The sequence below is a fragment of the Carcharodon carcharias genome, chromosome 3, assembly GCF_017639515.1.
Source record: "Carcharodon carcharias isolate sCarCar2 chromosome 3, sCarCar2.pri, whole genome shotgun sequence".
NCBI classification, from domain to species: domain Eukaryota; kingdom Metazoa; phylum Chordata; class Chondrichthyes; order Lamniformes; family Lamnidae; genus Carcharodon; species Carcharodon carcharias.
Window position 1 is genome coordinate 205,667,661 of NC_054469.1, and position 16,698 is coordinate 205,684,358.

Consider the following 16,698-nt stretch of genomic DNA (forward strand, 5'->3'; position numbering starts at 1 on the left):
TGAAAGATCTGATAAGGCTCCATATAAAATGCAAGTTCTTTCTTTGCAGGGCTCCAAGGTGTATTGAGTCACATGAAAGCCTCCCTTTGCCCTGTTTACTGCTGTGTCTGTTGTACCAGATGCCGCTGTTGATTTGATCTTTTGGCGAGAGATTCATAATGCTGAAGCTACCTTTACCTCATCCAATTTCAGGTGATGAGTATCTGCGTTCTTTTAAAGTTCACGACCCGAAGATTCTGCCGCCAGAGTTTTCTCCATTCTTGAACCGTTGTTTCATCAGCCGAGTGCGTTGCCTGTTGGATAGCACTTCAGGATTCCTGGTACGTAAATTGTTGAGGAAAACCTGTCAATTGTCAATTGATTTGAGATCCAGGTGATTAAATTAGTATTGACAGTCCAGAGGTGGCACTGTGTTGAGGAGTTTTCAGTTACAAAGGTGTCACATCTTGCCTTTCACAGATGCGGGGGCCTCACCCAGTAGATGTAATTGTACAGACGTATGGACTTTTCCTCCACTTTAAGCTTTCATTAGAATAATGAAAATAATGAATCCAAAGTTTTAATTCTTCAGTCTGCAGATCAACCAGTGTTCGCGTAACAGAATTTAGATTTTGTAGCATCCAGTGTGCATAAAGCTACACTTTCTGGCCTTTTAAAATAAAAAGCAAATCCTCTGTGTGTGTGTAAATAAATAATTTTATTATTCATTCTTGGGATGTGGGTGTTGCTGGCAAGGCTGGCATTTATTGCCCAATCTTGGTTGCCAAGGTTGGGGTGGGCCTTCTTGAACCATGTGGTGAAGGTTTTCACACCATGCTGTTAGATTCAGGGTCCGGTGAGAGATAGAGAAATATTGGGACACATTTAAGATATCATAGGAATGCCTAATTGCCCAGGAATATGAAACATCATCTCTGTCCACCTGGCTGACCCCAGAATTCAACAATAGAATAGACATATACATCCACTAATTCTATTTCTTGCCAAAAACCCAACCCACTCCATCTTAAAATTACGTATGTTCTCTGCGCCATTTACCCCCTAGGACAATCTCCTCCCCAACATGCCCCATTTATGAGTGGGGGCTGCAAGTGGAAGGACTGCAGCCCCTCCACCTGAGCACAATTTAAAGGACTTGTCCCAATTGGGTGCAATCCCGCTCTGTTTCTGGGATATATTTTGCACCACCCTCTCCACCCCCCCAGCCAAGAGACGGGTCAGGGTCTGAGGACAATGTGTATTTCTGGTGGCTTTTTCTGGGGATGGCTATGTCCGTCCCAGATAATAAGCTTCGGGGAACCCGGTTTAAGTTGGGGGCCTCCCAGTAAGGTATACTGTAATTGGGCCCAATTGTGTGAGAGGGATAGGGATTGTGGGGGTCTGGAGTTGTGAAATAGATATATCCCAGTACTGAAAGTGCTACCAGAGCGACCAGAAAACCATTTAATTTGGAGATACCAGGGGAGGGAGGGTACCTGAGTTTCCAACCAGTAGGCTGGCAGGAGCTGAGAACATGTGTAGAGTGGCATGGGCACTAAACAGACCCTTGATATTGCGCTGCCCTCCCACTGACCCCACACACCCCAGCAGGATCAGTGTTGGGAGAGCACCAGCAAATCCACTGGGCTTACAGCCTAGCAAATTTCACAGTCAATGTGACTTTGTCGTTCAGTCAGGTTCACTGGGCTCTAATTTGCGGTTGATTCTTGGAAAAGGTCTGTCCCATTTATTTAGCACCTGTGGACTGTCTCAAAGATAAAATCACTCTTAATTTTTTAGTTCAAACTTGCCTGGGCTGCGTGAATCTGTCGGGGTTGGGCGGGTCACGGTCCCAGTGATTACTTTGCGAATCATCATTGCTGGGAGCCTCCAACATGACACAGCCCAAATATGAGATTTCAGTGGGAGTGGAGGTCTTGTCATTTACATACAGCTACCCCGCATCGCTACGTGCAACTCTTGGGTTCCTGCCTGCCCTCATGGACCTAAGAATTGCCTGGCTGGCATCTGCCAGTCCTGGGGGCTGCTGGGATACCTCACCCACCACCAATCCTCTGGAAAGATGATTTTTTTATGGCCTTCCCCGCCCTTTCACATCCCCACCCAGGGCAAGTCTCACAACCGCGGTGAGTGAGGCATTTATGCCTCCTTTCCCTCAGCATTCCAGCCTCTGAAGGTCCACTGGTCCTCGTCCAAGAGGCCTGGGATGCTCATCCTCCCAGTTAGGGAGTCCTTGGCCCGGCACCTGCATGTCACCGGGCTTGGTCGAAGGCTCACCCACCTCTCCACACCAGCTAAACCATGGGAAACTACCCTGTTAGGTCAGGGCCTGGTCTAGTTGCCAGTCTTCCCCATCAAAGTTACAGCCCAGGAAAGGTTTGTTCTGATCTCCTTGCTTCAAAGAGAAAAGGAATGGGAGTAGGCCATTCAGCCGCTCAAGCCTGTTCTGCCATTCAATTAGATCATGATTGATATGTATCTTAATTCTATCTACCTGCCTTGATTCTGAAACTATTAATATCCTTGCCCAACAATAATCTATTGATCTGTCTTTATATCTTCATTTGACATAGCTTCAACAGCATTTTGGGGAGAGAGTTCCAGATTTCCACTACCCTTTATGTGAAGAAGTGCTTCTTGACATCACCCACATATGGCCTAGTTCTAATTTAAAGGTTATTCCCTCCGTGTTCTGGACTCCCTCAACAGAGAAAATTAGTTCATGCTTTCTACCCTATCAATTCTTCCAATCATCTTAAACAGCTTAATTTGATCACCCCTTAATCTTCTATACTCGAGGAAATACAAGGTTCGTTTCTGTACAGTTATAACATGTCGCCAGACTTCACGTTCATTAATTTTTTTGTTTGCTCTGATTGTTTAACCTCCTTTCTTCACTCCTCCTCGCTCCCTTCCATCTCTTCATGATAGACAATGCAGTTCCAAGGCAGACTGAAGTACCTCCAGGGACAGAGGAAGAAAACTGGGTCTGGTGCCAATCTTCCACCGCAGCTGGGTTTGTTCTGTATTGCCGTGCCCCTGTTGTTTCCTCCCATCAGTGAGATGAAGCTGAAAGGCTTGCTCCTCAAGGCCAAGCACAGGCTCGACCTCAGCCCTGCCACACTCGATGCAAAGTAAGTGACAAATTCCCTATCTCAATTATCTTCAAATTTTCAGCAATGTACTGCCTGAAAGGGCGGTGGAGGCAGATACAACCATAAATTGAAATATATACATGGGAAAGAAAGCATTGCAGGGGTATGGGGAAATAAGGCTATTGGATAGCTTTTTCAAAGAAGTGGTAACAGTCTGATGGACTGAATGCCTCCTTCTGCGCTGTAAGATTCCATGAAGTGTGGATTAGGGATACACAATGCTCATGAGAAATGGAATTGCACTGGGTGTTTTGAAGAGCTCTTGATCCATGTTGTCTCACAGAAATTGGCTCGCTAGTGGCCCTTTAGGGAAGGGAACCCATTGTCCTTACCTAGTCTGGGCCTATATATGACTCCGGTCTCACAACATGTTGACTTTTAATTGCCCTCCAAAGCGACATAGCAAGTTAAATGAAATGGCTACTCAGGGCAACAAGAAACGGATGATACATGCTGTCCTTGTTGATGCTGCTCATATGTCAAGAATTAATCATTTTTAAAATTATTTAAAAGGTCACATGGCAACAATAGTGCCTATTCATAATTTTTTATTTATTAATCAAAAATGCAATTAGCCAAATTTGTATTCCTACCTGTGGCTATCATATTGAATAATGCTATTATATTTTCCTACTGGATTTTATAAAAAATCTATTTCATTTTCATGTCACCAGCAAGGTGAGATTTATTGCCCGTCCTTAATTACTCTGAGAAGGTGGTGTAGGACCTTCTTCTTGAACTGCTTGTAAGTTGATACATCTAAGTGGCTTGTTAGACTATTTCAGAGGGTAGTTGAAACAATCATGGGTGTTTGTTACTTTTGTTGATCCTGGCTGTTTATTTCCACATTTTTTACCTCTGTCACTAAAGGGGGATGAGGTAATGTTTTTGCTCCTGTTGGTCTTTTTGTAAACAATACATCTCAAAAACTAATGAACTGATTTCAACAAAACTTGATACACAGATAGGATATGGCCCAAAGAAGCACTGATTAGTTTTTGGTGAAGCTGTAGATCCAGATCTGGACCATTAACATTGGGAGGGAGAGAGAATGGACTTTACATTTTAGAATACTGTGGGTTGTTTTAGTTAGTATGTTGTTGGCTATTTTAGAATGTTGTGGATTGTCTCAACTGCTGTGGGGGAATTTGTCACAGCTGTCAAGATGTGAGCAGAGTTTTCAGAGCAGATTGTTGTGGATTGGCATGAAGCCTCCTCAATGTGATGGAAGCTGTTAACACAAAGGTATCCTTTTCAGCATTAACCAGCTAGTGAAAAGCCTCTAGGAAGAGCTATGTAATTGTAATAATGTTGAGTTAACAGTGTGGCTGAAATATAAGCAATAGGAGCGTAGGAAATGGGAGCAGGAGTTATGCATTCAGTTGAGTGCACCCTTCACTAGTTTTAAATTGAATTCAAATTCTCAAAGTGCCATTGTTGGATTTTAACTCTCATTATCTGGGTTATTATTTCAAGCCTCTGAATTACTAGCTCAGAAGCCAATTAATACATTACCATTATATTGCTAAAACCATTCTGGATGCAGCAGGCATTCAAATAGATAATTGATTTATTGAAAAATCATCATAGTGGCAGGTGTAGAATTGTGTTCGTGATAAAATTAAATAAATAATCTTGATTGATAACATAGATATAGACAATCATTAAAATAAAAATAAGAATAAAAAGATGAAAGGATTGCACAATTATGAACACTTCAGTATACAAATAATGACAATATGTTGCAAAATGCAGGTCTCCTTAATTTACAAATGAGAACACTAAACTCCCTGGCTTCAATTCCAAACAGTCTGCCTCCCTGAGGAACCACCTTCCCCTCCACCTCCACCCAACCCACCCCTTTGCCTGTAACTGAGGTCTACTTTCACTGACTTCAGTTACAGGCAAAGCAAAGCTGTTCAAATCCAGGAAATCAACCTGTAAGGAGTCTTCAGGTGTTAGGCAACATCAGTTGGCTCCCAGGGTAGACCAAAGTATTACCCCTTCCTTGCCCTTTCTTAACCCCCTCCTCAACCCTCCTCACATCCCTTGCCCCAAACCCAGTGCTGAAACATCTGGGCCTGGTTGAGGATGCAGAGGGCTCCTTCCCATAGTTGATACTGGCCAAGCCCCTGATTTAGGGGCAGATATGCGGTTGAAAAGATTGAAAATCTGATGTGAACTCTTCAAGACTGAAATCGACAGATTTTTGTTCGGTAAGGGTATCAAGAGTTATGGAATAAGGGCGGGTAAATGTAGTTGAGGTACAGATCTGCTATGATCTGACTGACTGATAGAAAATGTTCAAGGGGCTGAATGGTCTACTCCTGTTCCTATGTAGTTGGAGGTCTCTGCTCAGGAGCAAATTTGATATGAATTGGATGAAGGTGAAGTAAGAATAAATGTACACCTTTTTTTTCAAATGTCAATGGGGATGGGTGGAGAAAGTATTCAAAAAAAAGGGAGCTTTCTCTGCTGTCTGTTGAACAAGTCAGGCTCTGAGAATTCTGCTCTGTTTTTCTATCTCTTCCTGCCCAGACTTACTGCAGAGTAAATCAGATGTGATTATTAGAGCAATGAGTTGACTGATAAATGAAAACATAAATGTTGTTTGTTCTTTGGGACAGGCAAAACAAACTTCAGCATTCAATTTTTTCACCCCTTTTCACCTGCTTCCCAGCTCACCACGTATCCTGAAACAATCAGGCCTGCTTCAGCATGCAAAGCGCTCCATCTCATAATTGGGTCAGCTATCAACTTATCTGTTCCCTCCAGGTGATGACAAAGCAAGTGTTTCCAGCATTTTATTTTTGTCCCAAGTGTATTCAGTCCCCAGTCTCTATTCCCTCCATCAAAATATTTGCACTGAACCATTCAATGAGCAATACAAAGTCCAACATTACCATCTGCTGGTAAAAATCTGGAACTACACATGCATCAAATTCCCTGACAAAAGCCAACAATTGGAGATTTCTTTGGAACAGGCACTGTAAGTTTCAGTGAAGTAAAATATGTTCTGTTTTGTGACTGTTTATGCTCATTTCATTTCTCAGTTAATGTGATTTATAGCTTACACCAACCCAAAGCAGAAGCAAAATATGCACATGCTGGAAATCTGAATTTTTAAAAAACTTCATTCATGGGATGTGGCTAGGCCAGCATTTATTGCCCATCCCTAATGGCTCTTGAGAAGGTGGTGGTGAGCTGCCATTTTGAACCACTGCAGTCCATGTGGTGTAGGTACACCCACAGTGCTGTTAGGAAGGGAGTTCCAGGATTTTGATCCAGCGGCAGTGAAGCAATGGTGATTTATTTCCAAGTCAGGATAGTGAGTGGTCTGAAAGGGAACTTCCAGGTGGTGGTGTTCCCATCTATCTGCTACCCTTGTCCCTCTAGATGGTAGTGGCCATATGTTTGGAAGGTGCTATCTAAGGAGGCTTGGTGAGTTCCTGCTGTGCATCTTGTAGATGGTACACACTGCTGCCATTGTGTGTCAGTGGTGGAGGGAGTGAATGTTTGTGGATGGGGTGCCAATCAAGCAGGCTGCTTTGCCCTGGACGGTGTCAAGCTTCTTCGGTGTTGCTGGAGCTGCACTCATCCAGGCAATTGGAGAGTATTTCATCACATGTCTGACCTGTGCTTTGTAAATGGTGGATAGGCTTTGGGGAATCACGAGGTGAGTTACTTGCCACAGGATTCCTGGTCTCTGACCTACCCTTGTAGCCACAGTGTTTATATGGCTGGTCCAGTTCAGTTTCTGGTCAGTGTTAACCCCCAGGATGTTGATAGTGGGGGTTTTAGTGATGGTAATGCCATTGAACATCAAGGGGTGATGGCTAGATTCTCTCTTGTTGGAGATGGTCATTGCCTGGCACTTGTGTGGTGCGAATGTTACTTGCCACTTGTCAGCCCAAGCCTGGATATTGTCCTGGTCTTGCTGCATTTGGACATGGACTTCTTCAGTATCTGAGGAGTCACAAATGGTGCTGAACATTGGGCAATCATCAGCGAACATCCCCACTTCTGTCCTTGTGATGGAAGGAATTGATGAAACAGCTGAAGATGATTGAGCCGAGGACACAGTCCTGAGGAACACCTGCAGTGATACCCTGGAACAGAGATGAATGACCTCCAACAACCACAACCTTCTTCCTTCATGCTAGGTATGACTCCAACCAGCAGGACATTTTCCCCCGATTCCCATTGACCCCAGGTTTGCTAGGCCTCCTTGACGCCACACTCAGTCAAATGCTGCCTAGATGCCAAGGGCAGTCACTCCCAGCTCATCGCTGGAGTTCAGCTCTTTTGTCCATGTTTGAACCAAGGATTTAATGAGGTCAGGAGCTGAATAGCCTGGGCGGATCCCTAACTGACCGCCAGTGAGCAGGTTATTGCTAAGCAAGTGCTGTTTGAGAGCACTGTTGGAAACTCCTTCCATCGCTTTACTGGTGACCTAGAGTAGACTGATAGGGCGGTAATTGGCCGGATTGGATTTGTCCTGCTTTTTATGTACAGGACATATCTGGGCGATTTTTCACATATATGGGTAAAAGCAGAAAATTACTGGAACAATGAAAATTGGAGATGTGTAAGAGGCCAGATTTGGAGGAGCACAGACTTTGTGGGCACAAATGGTGATTTCTGCCCATGTGGTGATGATTCCCTCCTGGGGAAATCCATGGCTGCACAGAGCCAGGAGTCAGGATCATACTCAATAAAAATAAAATGCAATGAAAATCCCAGAAATCCCGAAGTCGTTGGTTTTCTAGTTAGTACAAATTCCTTCCAGTTTTGTGGAACATAGAAACAAGAATAGGCCATTTCTTTTTATTCATTCATGAGATGTGGGCATCGCTGGCTAGGCCAGCATTTATTGCCCATCCCTAATTGCCCTTGTTCAGGGGGCATTTATTTCAAGAGTAAACCACATTGCTGTGGGTCTGGAGTCACGTGTAGGCCAGACCAAGTAAAGGCAGCAGATTTCCATTAGTGAACCAGATGGGTTTTTATGACAATCAGCAATTGTTTTGTGGTCATCATTAGACTTTTAATTCCAGATTTTTATTGAATTCAAATTTCTCCACCTACCGTGGTGGGATTTGAACCCCAGTCCCCAGAGCATTACCCTGGGTCTCTGGAATACTAGTCCAGTAATAATACCATTATGTCACCACCACCCCTAAAATCAGCCCCTCAAGCCTGGTTTGCCATACAATTAGATCATGGCTGATCTGTATCTTAATTTCATCTACTTGCCTTGGTTTTGTAGCCCTTAATGCCCTTATCTAACAAAAAGCTATTAACCCAGGCTTTGAAATTTCCATGACTTACCCTCGACAGCTTTTTGGGGAGAGCTTTCCAGGTTCCTGACATCACCCATGAACAGAGCAGCATTAATTTTAAGGTTATGCTCCCTGGACCTCCTCAGCAGAGGAAATAAGTTTTCTCTATCTGCTCTATCAAATCCTTTAAACATCTCAAACACCTCAATTTGAAGTACTGAGGTGAAATACCCTTAAACTTCTACACTCGATGAAATATAAACCGAGCTTATGCAACATGTCCTCATCCTTTTAGCTCCTGACGTGCAGTGCCCAGAACTGAACACAATACTCCACAGCAGTCTAACGAGAGCCTTATATAATGGTAATGTAACTTCCATTCCTTGGTAACACAATGATTCCATTTTGTTGCACCCAGGGGCAAAGCAGCCACAGGATGGTCAGATGCAGAACTGCGGGCAAGGTCGGGTTGCCACTACGTCCACTTCACAGACATGCTGTACTGCACAGAGAACCAAATACGAAGTAAGCCCCTCCCTAAACCTCTCCAGCTCTCAATTTCGCTCTCCTCCTTCAAGATGCTTCCATAAACCTACTCTTTGCTAAGCTTTTGGTCACCTATCCTAAAATCTCCTTATGTACCTCAGTGCCAAATTTTGTTCAATAACATTTCTGTGAAACTCCTTGAGATATTTGACAATGTTTAATAAATGCAAAGTTATTGTTGTTGTAAGTTGGAACCTCTGTTCCACAATCCGTGGTGTGATATTTCCCAATATGATTATGTACAGGAAGGCTAAACGGAATAAAGCAAATCAAACACTGTGTCAAACTCAGTTCCATGTTTCATATTCCCACAAATAGTGATGAACACTGGAGAAAAGGGCCTCACGGTCTTCAGAGTGCTCACAAAGGAAGGCCAATGGGTTTGGCTCCAATCTAATGGTCATCTGCCCTGCAGAAATAAATCCCCAGAATATGCCAAAGTGCTGAAAGAGGAACTCAAGTAAGTTACCTTTTTAATTTTATATTACTGTAATGCGCTTGTACATTATAATTAGTAATTAAATTATTTTAAATATCAAAGAAGCATGCACTCGTTTTTCTCTGGATTTATTCACAGTAGTGTCCTGGAGATTAGTCTTTAATTCCTGGGAGCTCCAAGACTATCCAAGACTTTTGTCCAGTTGTTTTACCTCCATTCCAACCTGCAGCTTTATTAAACTGCAGTTAAATTGTAACCCCACACCACTTAGAGGGAAATTAGCTTGATTTATGCATACAAAGAATTTGAACAATACCACAATGCTATTTGCCTACTCATCTATTGATGCTTATTGCTGAAAAAAAGAGTCACAGTGTTGAAGCTTTTCATCTTGCACTCATCAAGGCAAGAATATCAAATCTCAAAACAATTTATACTGCATGAGAAGAGGGTTTTGATTGGTTGGCGAGCGAACGCTGATTGGTAGAGGCATTGTCATGGTGAATAATAAATGATAATAAGATAATTAAAATAATAAATAATAAATAAATAAATAACACCAAGCTTTGGTTTAAATTGAAAACAGCTAAGCCAACTCTGATTATTTAATGTATTGCCATGGGAAATAAACCAGGGAATGGCTGTTCTCCCAAGCTTCTGTTTAGTTGAAAAAGAAGCAATGCATGGACATGTTTTTTTTCTGCAAAGGATGGGGCCCTGTGTGTGAATATGTATAGCTTCTAGCATATGTAAGTGAGTCACATTGCAACCCTGACTGATAATCTTAAATTGGCTGTTAGTGTAATTCTTAGCACAATCAGGATTGTTTAGTGAGTGTTGTCCAATCATGGAATCAAATCTAATGTTGGAATAATATATAATATATAATATAATATATCTAATAACATCTACTTATGTTTATTATTGTGCTTGACACACCTTAATGTTGTTTAGTGAGTAATCCTAATTATTTCTGCCTCAATGAGCATTTAAAATGCTATAACCAGCCACTTTGAAATTGTAATAATGCAAATATTAACATTTAGCTTCTTGGCTGATAATGAGTGATTGCCCATTTTAAATATTTACATTTAAGTGATTTAAGTGATAATAAGATAATAAAAATAATAAATAATAATAAATAAATAAAGTGTTTGAAGTTGGTAACATCACAGCAGTATGTTCTGTGCATGCTATAGTAATGTTCTCACTTTCCACAGGGAGGTAGAGAGATCCAAGGAGGAGCATCTGAGGAACCAATCAGACGCTGACCAATCTGATAGTGTCAATAGACTAGTGTACAGCAACTGCACTGATACATCTCTGCAGTTCAAACATGTGTATGAGCAACACCTGGCAAAAGAAGGGAGAGAAGATAAATATGAGCCCATTAGAAATGATGGTGGCATCAACCAAAATGAGCCACTTAACTTTTGCACCTCATTTCCCAGGGCTCCAAAGGTTACCATTGTGGATGATTTATGGGGTCCAGAGTACTCCAGGGATGTGTCAAATTCACAGTCCCCAAGAACTGCGGAGAGGATAAATAGTGGCCCTGTTCGGGTGGCTAAACCTTTTGGAGGCAGAAGCAGATTGCTGTCCGAGCCCCAGCTCAGGGGTAGCACCCAGGCCTCCAGCTTTCAAAACATAGCTCAGAGCTTTAGGGGTATCGGAGAGGAGGTGCAGCAGAGCCAGCCCTATGGCACCTTGCACTACACTGACCTGGAGGGCTACCCATCTGAAAGTTGTAAATCAGAAGATGTCGGGTCGATGGCTGATTTTACTGCTCGCAGGCCGAAGGAGCATCCTGCGGGATACTGCAACAGTGCAGAAATGTTCCTGGGAGTGCACATCAAAAGTGAATATAGTCCTGAAACGCACAGTGAATTGGACGAGCCCTTGGGATCTCCAAGTCAACAGTGGGTTGACACCGGAGAAATGGGGAAAAAGATGGCAACGAGCTTCCTGCCACAGGTTAAGTGCGATCCCACGCTAGAGCAGTTGCCACCCTGCAAAAAACTGAAACCTCCCCTGCCACCTCCATTCTGCAGGGCCAATGTGGCCAAGGGCAGCAGCCTGTGGATGGCAGGCGGTGCATGTAGCCACAACAGACTGTTGAAACATGGCACGGACATGGCTCATTTCAGTCCGCAGAGAGCCTCCCATTCCCGTTGCACTCACAGTGATCAACCTGCGGACTGTTTTCAGGCAGGTGCCTTCCCACACCATCCCATCCAGGACAAGAGTCCAAGTCAGGAGACATATAAAATACCGCCACAGTTCAAAGATCATGACCGATTCCACACAGTCATCAAACGAGAGCCCTCGCCCTCTTCTCCTTGGTCCTGCAACAATCCACACAACATACAGACAACCTTACAAAGAAATATGCCCAGCTGTTTGATAAATTCATTGACTCACAAAATTACACAGAATACATATTTGTAATTTTTGTTTTAAAAAGAAGAAATTGTTCTACTGTTTTTTCAAAACTCCTTTGCTCCAGGAATTTTGTATGAAAGTATTTACTTTGCTGTAAACCCTAATGTATTACCCATCAACGTTTATTTTGCAAACATATGTTGTATGAAGATTTTTATTATAATTTGCTTATGATGATATAGCTTATGAATGTTAGCGGTCTTGGAGTACAAGAAAAACGGTGAAATATTGATTTTAAAAAGTCAGTTGTGTCTGAGGAACCCACAGATAGAACAACTGTTCGTATATATACAGTGCTTTTAACATATAAAACACCCCAAGGCACTTCACATAAGCATAATCAGAAAAAATTTGGCACTAAGCCCTGTAAGAAACATTAGGACAGGTGACCAAAAGCTTGGTCAAAGAGGTAAGCTTTAAGGAGTGTCTGAAAGGAAGAGAGAGAGAGAGTTAGTGAGACAGAGAGGATTTGGGGGCGGGGAATTCCCGAGCTTAGGGCCTAAATTTCTGCAGGCATGGCCACAGTGGAATGGAATAAATCCCTGATTTTAACCCTGCTTCCCCTAGGATATTGAAACGCTGGACAGTTAGAATTAGGGCAACAGTCTGGTTAAAACATATATAGATGGTCCAATACAAAAAGAAATTTAACCTCTTCTTATCATCCTTGTCCAAAGATTAATATTTCATGGTATCAGTCTGTAAGTGTTAACATGGCTGACCCACTGTTAAAGATATTAAAGCCCAGCCTTGTCTAGTCTTAACCTGGTTACTTCCAGCACTGGTTGCTGGACTGCACCAAGGAGAGATGGGATGTACTTCATCCTAGAATGACAACTTTGAGGTTAATTGCAATGCACCCTGTGATGCTTAACTAACTCCACACAGGTCAGAGATTGAATCCAGGACCTCCCTTTCTCAGTATCACACCTGGTGATTGTTTTTTTTTTCCATTTAAATCGTCTAATGTATGATTATTTGCATTGTTATGATATGCACATGATGCAGACAGCATAATGTGCAGATATTTTTCTTGTTCTTTTGCAATGCAAACAAGGTTGAGAGGGAACCTGACAGAGGTGTATAAGATAATGAGAGGCATAGATAGGGTGGATTGGAAGTTACTTCTTCCATTAGTAGAGGGGTCAATAACCAGGGAACATAGAGGTAGAAGGCTAGGAGGGGGAGTTGAGGAGAAATCTTTTCACCCAGAGGAGGTGGGAGTCTGGAACACCCTGCCTGAAAGGGTGGTTGAGTCAGGAACTCTCGTAACATTTAAGAAGTACTTAGATATTCACTTGCATTGCCATAGCCTCCAGGACTATGGGCCAAGTGCTGGAAAATGGTAGTGTAGCCAGATCTTTGTTGACTCGTGCAGACACAATGGGCCGAATGGCCTCCTTCTGTGCTGTAGACGTCTATGAGTCAATGAAATGAAGAATCTTGCCTTGGGACATTTTTCTACATTAAAGGCACTATATAAATGCAAGTTGTATTGATCACATAGGATGACAGGGTTTGGAAATGTGTCTCATGCATGGATTGAATTTCTGTTGTCTTTGGGCTGTGCCTACAGTCATGAATGTACAACATATGTCCACAAACCCTCTCTGTAACAGCATCATGGGGCAGGATTTTCACCCCGTAATGAAACAAGAACAGGCATAATTTTACTACCGGTTAATATGCCAGTTTACTAGCACCATCCCAAGCCATTTTCAGGAAGGTCAGGTCGGAGGTGGAATGGCTACCCGCCTGTAGGCGTGCGTCCCAATGTCATGGCACGTCATTCAGACTTTCAGTTCGGCAGGCGCACACCCAAATTGGCTGTGTGCCCACCAACCTGTCAACGGCCTATGAAGGCCATTGACAAAGTAGTTGAAGTTATTAATGGACCTGCCCGTCCAACCTTAAGATTGGCCGGGCAGGCTAGGAGCCCAGGCAGGCTTCCGAAAAAGCATGAAACTTCATCCACGGGCGGGATGAGGTTTCATGAGGATTTAAAAATCCCTCAATATTTTAAAGTAAAAGTTATGGACATGTCCCAACTCATGTGACAGTGTCACATGAGGAGACATGGCAGGTAAATTTTTTTCTCCGCTTTATTTAAAGATTAAAACGTGAGCTAATCTCCCTGAGACAGCACTTTGCCTCAGGAAGATCTGTGCGCCCTTCTGTGCGCAAACGCGAAAGAGCGCACTCCTGGCTGAGGGAATCCCCCCAGGGAATACCCCCCCAAATACCCCCCACCCCCCCCACCCTCACAGGGAGCGCACAGCGTTTCCTGGCGGATGTCATGCTGGGCGGGCCTTAATTGGCCCACCCACGTAAAATAGTGGCATGCCCCTGACTGTGGGTGCCAATCGGAAGCCTGCCCATCGTCCACGCCCTCTCCAGCACTTCCCCCCCCCTAACTGGGGTGGGGGGGGGAGTTGCCCCAGGGATTAGAAGCCGACTGGAACATTGCTCAAGTTGGATATGCCTTTTTTCCTTGCTTGCAATGGTAGGCTGCAGGTCCTACTATGTTGGAAGGCCTCCTGTTGGCCCTCCAGCTTTCAGAGCCCGCCCACCATCCTGAAATGGATGCCAAGCACATCCTTGAGCCCCTAATTAGCCAATCAAAGCAATATCGGTGTTGAGGTGACAGGTCCCAACAGTGAAGAATTGGGACCTCATTTAACCCTGACGTTGAGGTCCCCACCACATGTAAAAGATCCTGCCCATGGGGACAGTAGTATAATGGTTTTCTTACTGGACTATACCTCCGAAGTGCATGAGCTCAAATCCTAACATAGCATTTCGAGTTCAGTTTAAAAAGTGGGGGTGTCAGTATAATTAACCATGTGACTGTTGAATTGTCATTAAAAACCAAACTGGTTCACTAATGTCCTTTAGGGAAGAAAACCTGCTTTCCTTATCCAGTCTGGTCTATGTGTGATTCCAGTTTTATACCAGCTTGATAGACTCTTAATTGCATTCCGAAAGGGACCTAGCAAACTGTTCAGTTGTATCACCACCTTCTCAGTGCAACCAGGGATGGGCAATAAATGCCAGCCTTGCCAGTGATGCCAACATCTCAAGAATAATTTTTTAAATGCCATCGGTGCCTGCAACACACTCCTCTTCTTCTATGTAATGGTTACAACAACCACAATTTGCATTTATATGGCACTTTTAATGCTTACCAATTCAAGATGATGTGTGAATTTTTTTCCAAAATGCCATAACCATGTCTCAAAAAAACAGGCACACAAGAAATCGGAAATCAGTCACATCATATCGTTCAGCCGCCATCATAAAATAGGATCATGCTCTACTAGTTTATAAGTATTGTAACGTCGATATGAAACTATTTTCCTTGCAACCAGATGTATAACACATCATGTGTTTATGTAAGAATGTCAGTGTTACTTCTAACAATAAATATTGAGCCAATATCAAAATTAAGGTTTTATTTTTAAGTGATTTTTCTCCCCATTGCATTAATAAAAGATAAATCCTTTGACCTAATCACTGCAAGATTAATGGGATTTCACCTACAGTAAATCACTGGGAGACATATAACATTGTTTGGGTCCGTCACATATTAATTGTGATGGTGTTTTAATCCAGACAGTTTCCCTGTGAAAACGTATATAATCCTTCTCATCTATTGTCTCAATAACATGTTTATTCTTGTGTGCTGCCTCTTTCACTTATTTTTTATCAGAATGCAAGAGAGGAAAACAAATATGCCTAGTCTGTTAAATCAAGTATTAAAGAGGTAACATTTTTTAAAAAGTTTTTCTCCATCACTGTTTACTGACTGCTAAAAGTATGTTGTCAATGTTGCTGCTCACTTTTTGTAACTAAACGTATAAAGAGCAATAATGTACAGAAAGCAACATTTATTTATGAATGACATAATTTACTTTCAATACATGTTATATCCTTAATAAGTTGCTTTTGTTTTTGACTAATAAACATATTTTTTGGGGGGTGGGGTAGGGAAGAAGATTTCTGCAAATAAGCACTTGCAGGTCAAGTATAGGCTGATACGCACACAAAGCTAGCTACTACTCTGCTCCATAATCTGTCTTAAAGCCAACTTCATAAAAATACCCACTGCTGTGAAAAAGAAATCTTTGGCAGTTCATATCTATGACTGTTGAACACCTGCTCCTTGCCAACTCCCCATTGCTTGTTCGCAGGATTTTTGCACCTAGTTCTTCCACAGTTCCTATTGCTTACTTTAGAGGTTATTGTAGTAGCAGATGTTGCTGAGGCCCTTTGCAAGCTTTTTAAACTATATTTTGTATTCCATACTAGTTAATTGCACACACACAGTCAAGACCTAGGGCAGGATTTTCCAGTCCTGCCAGCAGCAGGCATCGTCATGGGAAGGATAGGAAAATTTGGAGAGGGGCCAAAAGTCAATTGACTCCAAATTTTCCCCTCCCACCCACGACGATGCCTGCCATTAGCAGGACCAGAAAATCCCTAGGGTCATTTTCAGGTGACGCAGGGTTACAGGGTGGGGGGAAAGCACAATAATGTAATTCAGTCCACATTCTGTCCTTACTTTTATGTTTCCATTATAAGTTACTATGTCTACACCTATACATGGAGGCGTCCTGTGAGACTTTAAACCGAGACTCCATCTGCCCTCTCAGTTAGATACAAATGACCTCATGGCACTACTTCAGCGAAGAGCAGGGGAGGTCTCCCATGGTGTCCGGTCAACAATTATCCCTCAACCAAGATCACTGAAATAGATGATCTGCTCATTATCACTTTGCTGTTTACAGGAGCCTGCTGTGCACAGATTGGCTGCTGTTTTTCACATTTCAACAGT

The 16,698-nt window shown here is 42.8% G+C and overlaps 1 protein-coding gene across 2 annotated transcripts in view; it reads left to right on the forward strand.

The window, feature by feature from the left end:
- LOC121276244 overlaps window positions 1-13,073 on the forward strand; it is a 213,998-nt gene extending 200,925 nt beyond the window's left edge. For both annotated transcript variants that reach the window (XM_041184439.1, XM_041184440.1), the window contains 5 exons: window positions 193-320; window positions 2,932-3,134; window positions 8,856-8,962; window positions 9,302-9,443; window positions 10,643-13,073. In XM_041184439.1, coding sequence (XP_041040373.1) covers window positions 193-320; window positions 2,932-3,134; window positions 8,856-8,962; window positions 9,302-9,443; window positions 10,643-11,870 — 1,808 coding nt within the window. In that variant the 3' untranslated portion in view covers window positions 11,871-13,073. The remainder of the gene's footprint in view (window positions 1-192; window positions 321-2,931; window positions 3,135-8,855; window positions 8,963-9,301; window positions 9,444-10,642) is intronic.
- Window positions 13,074-16,698: the final 3,625 nt, after the last annotated feature.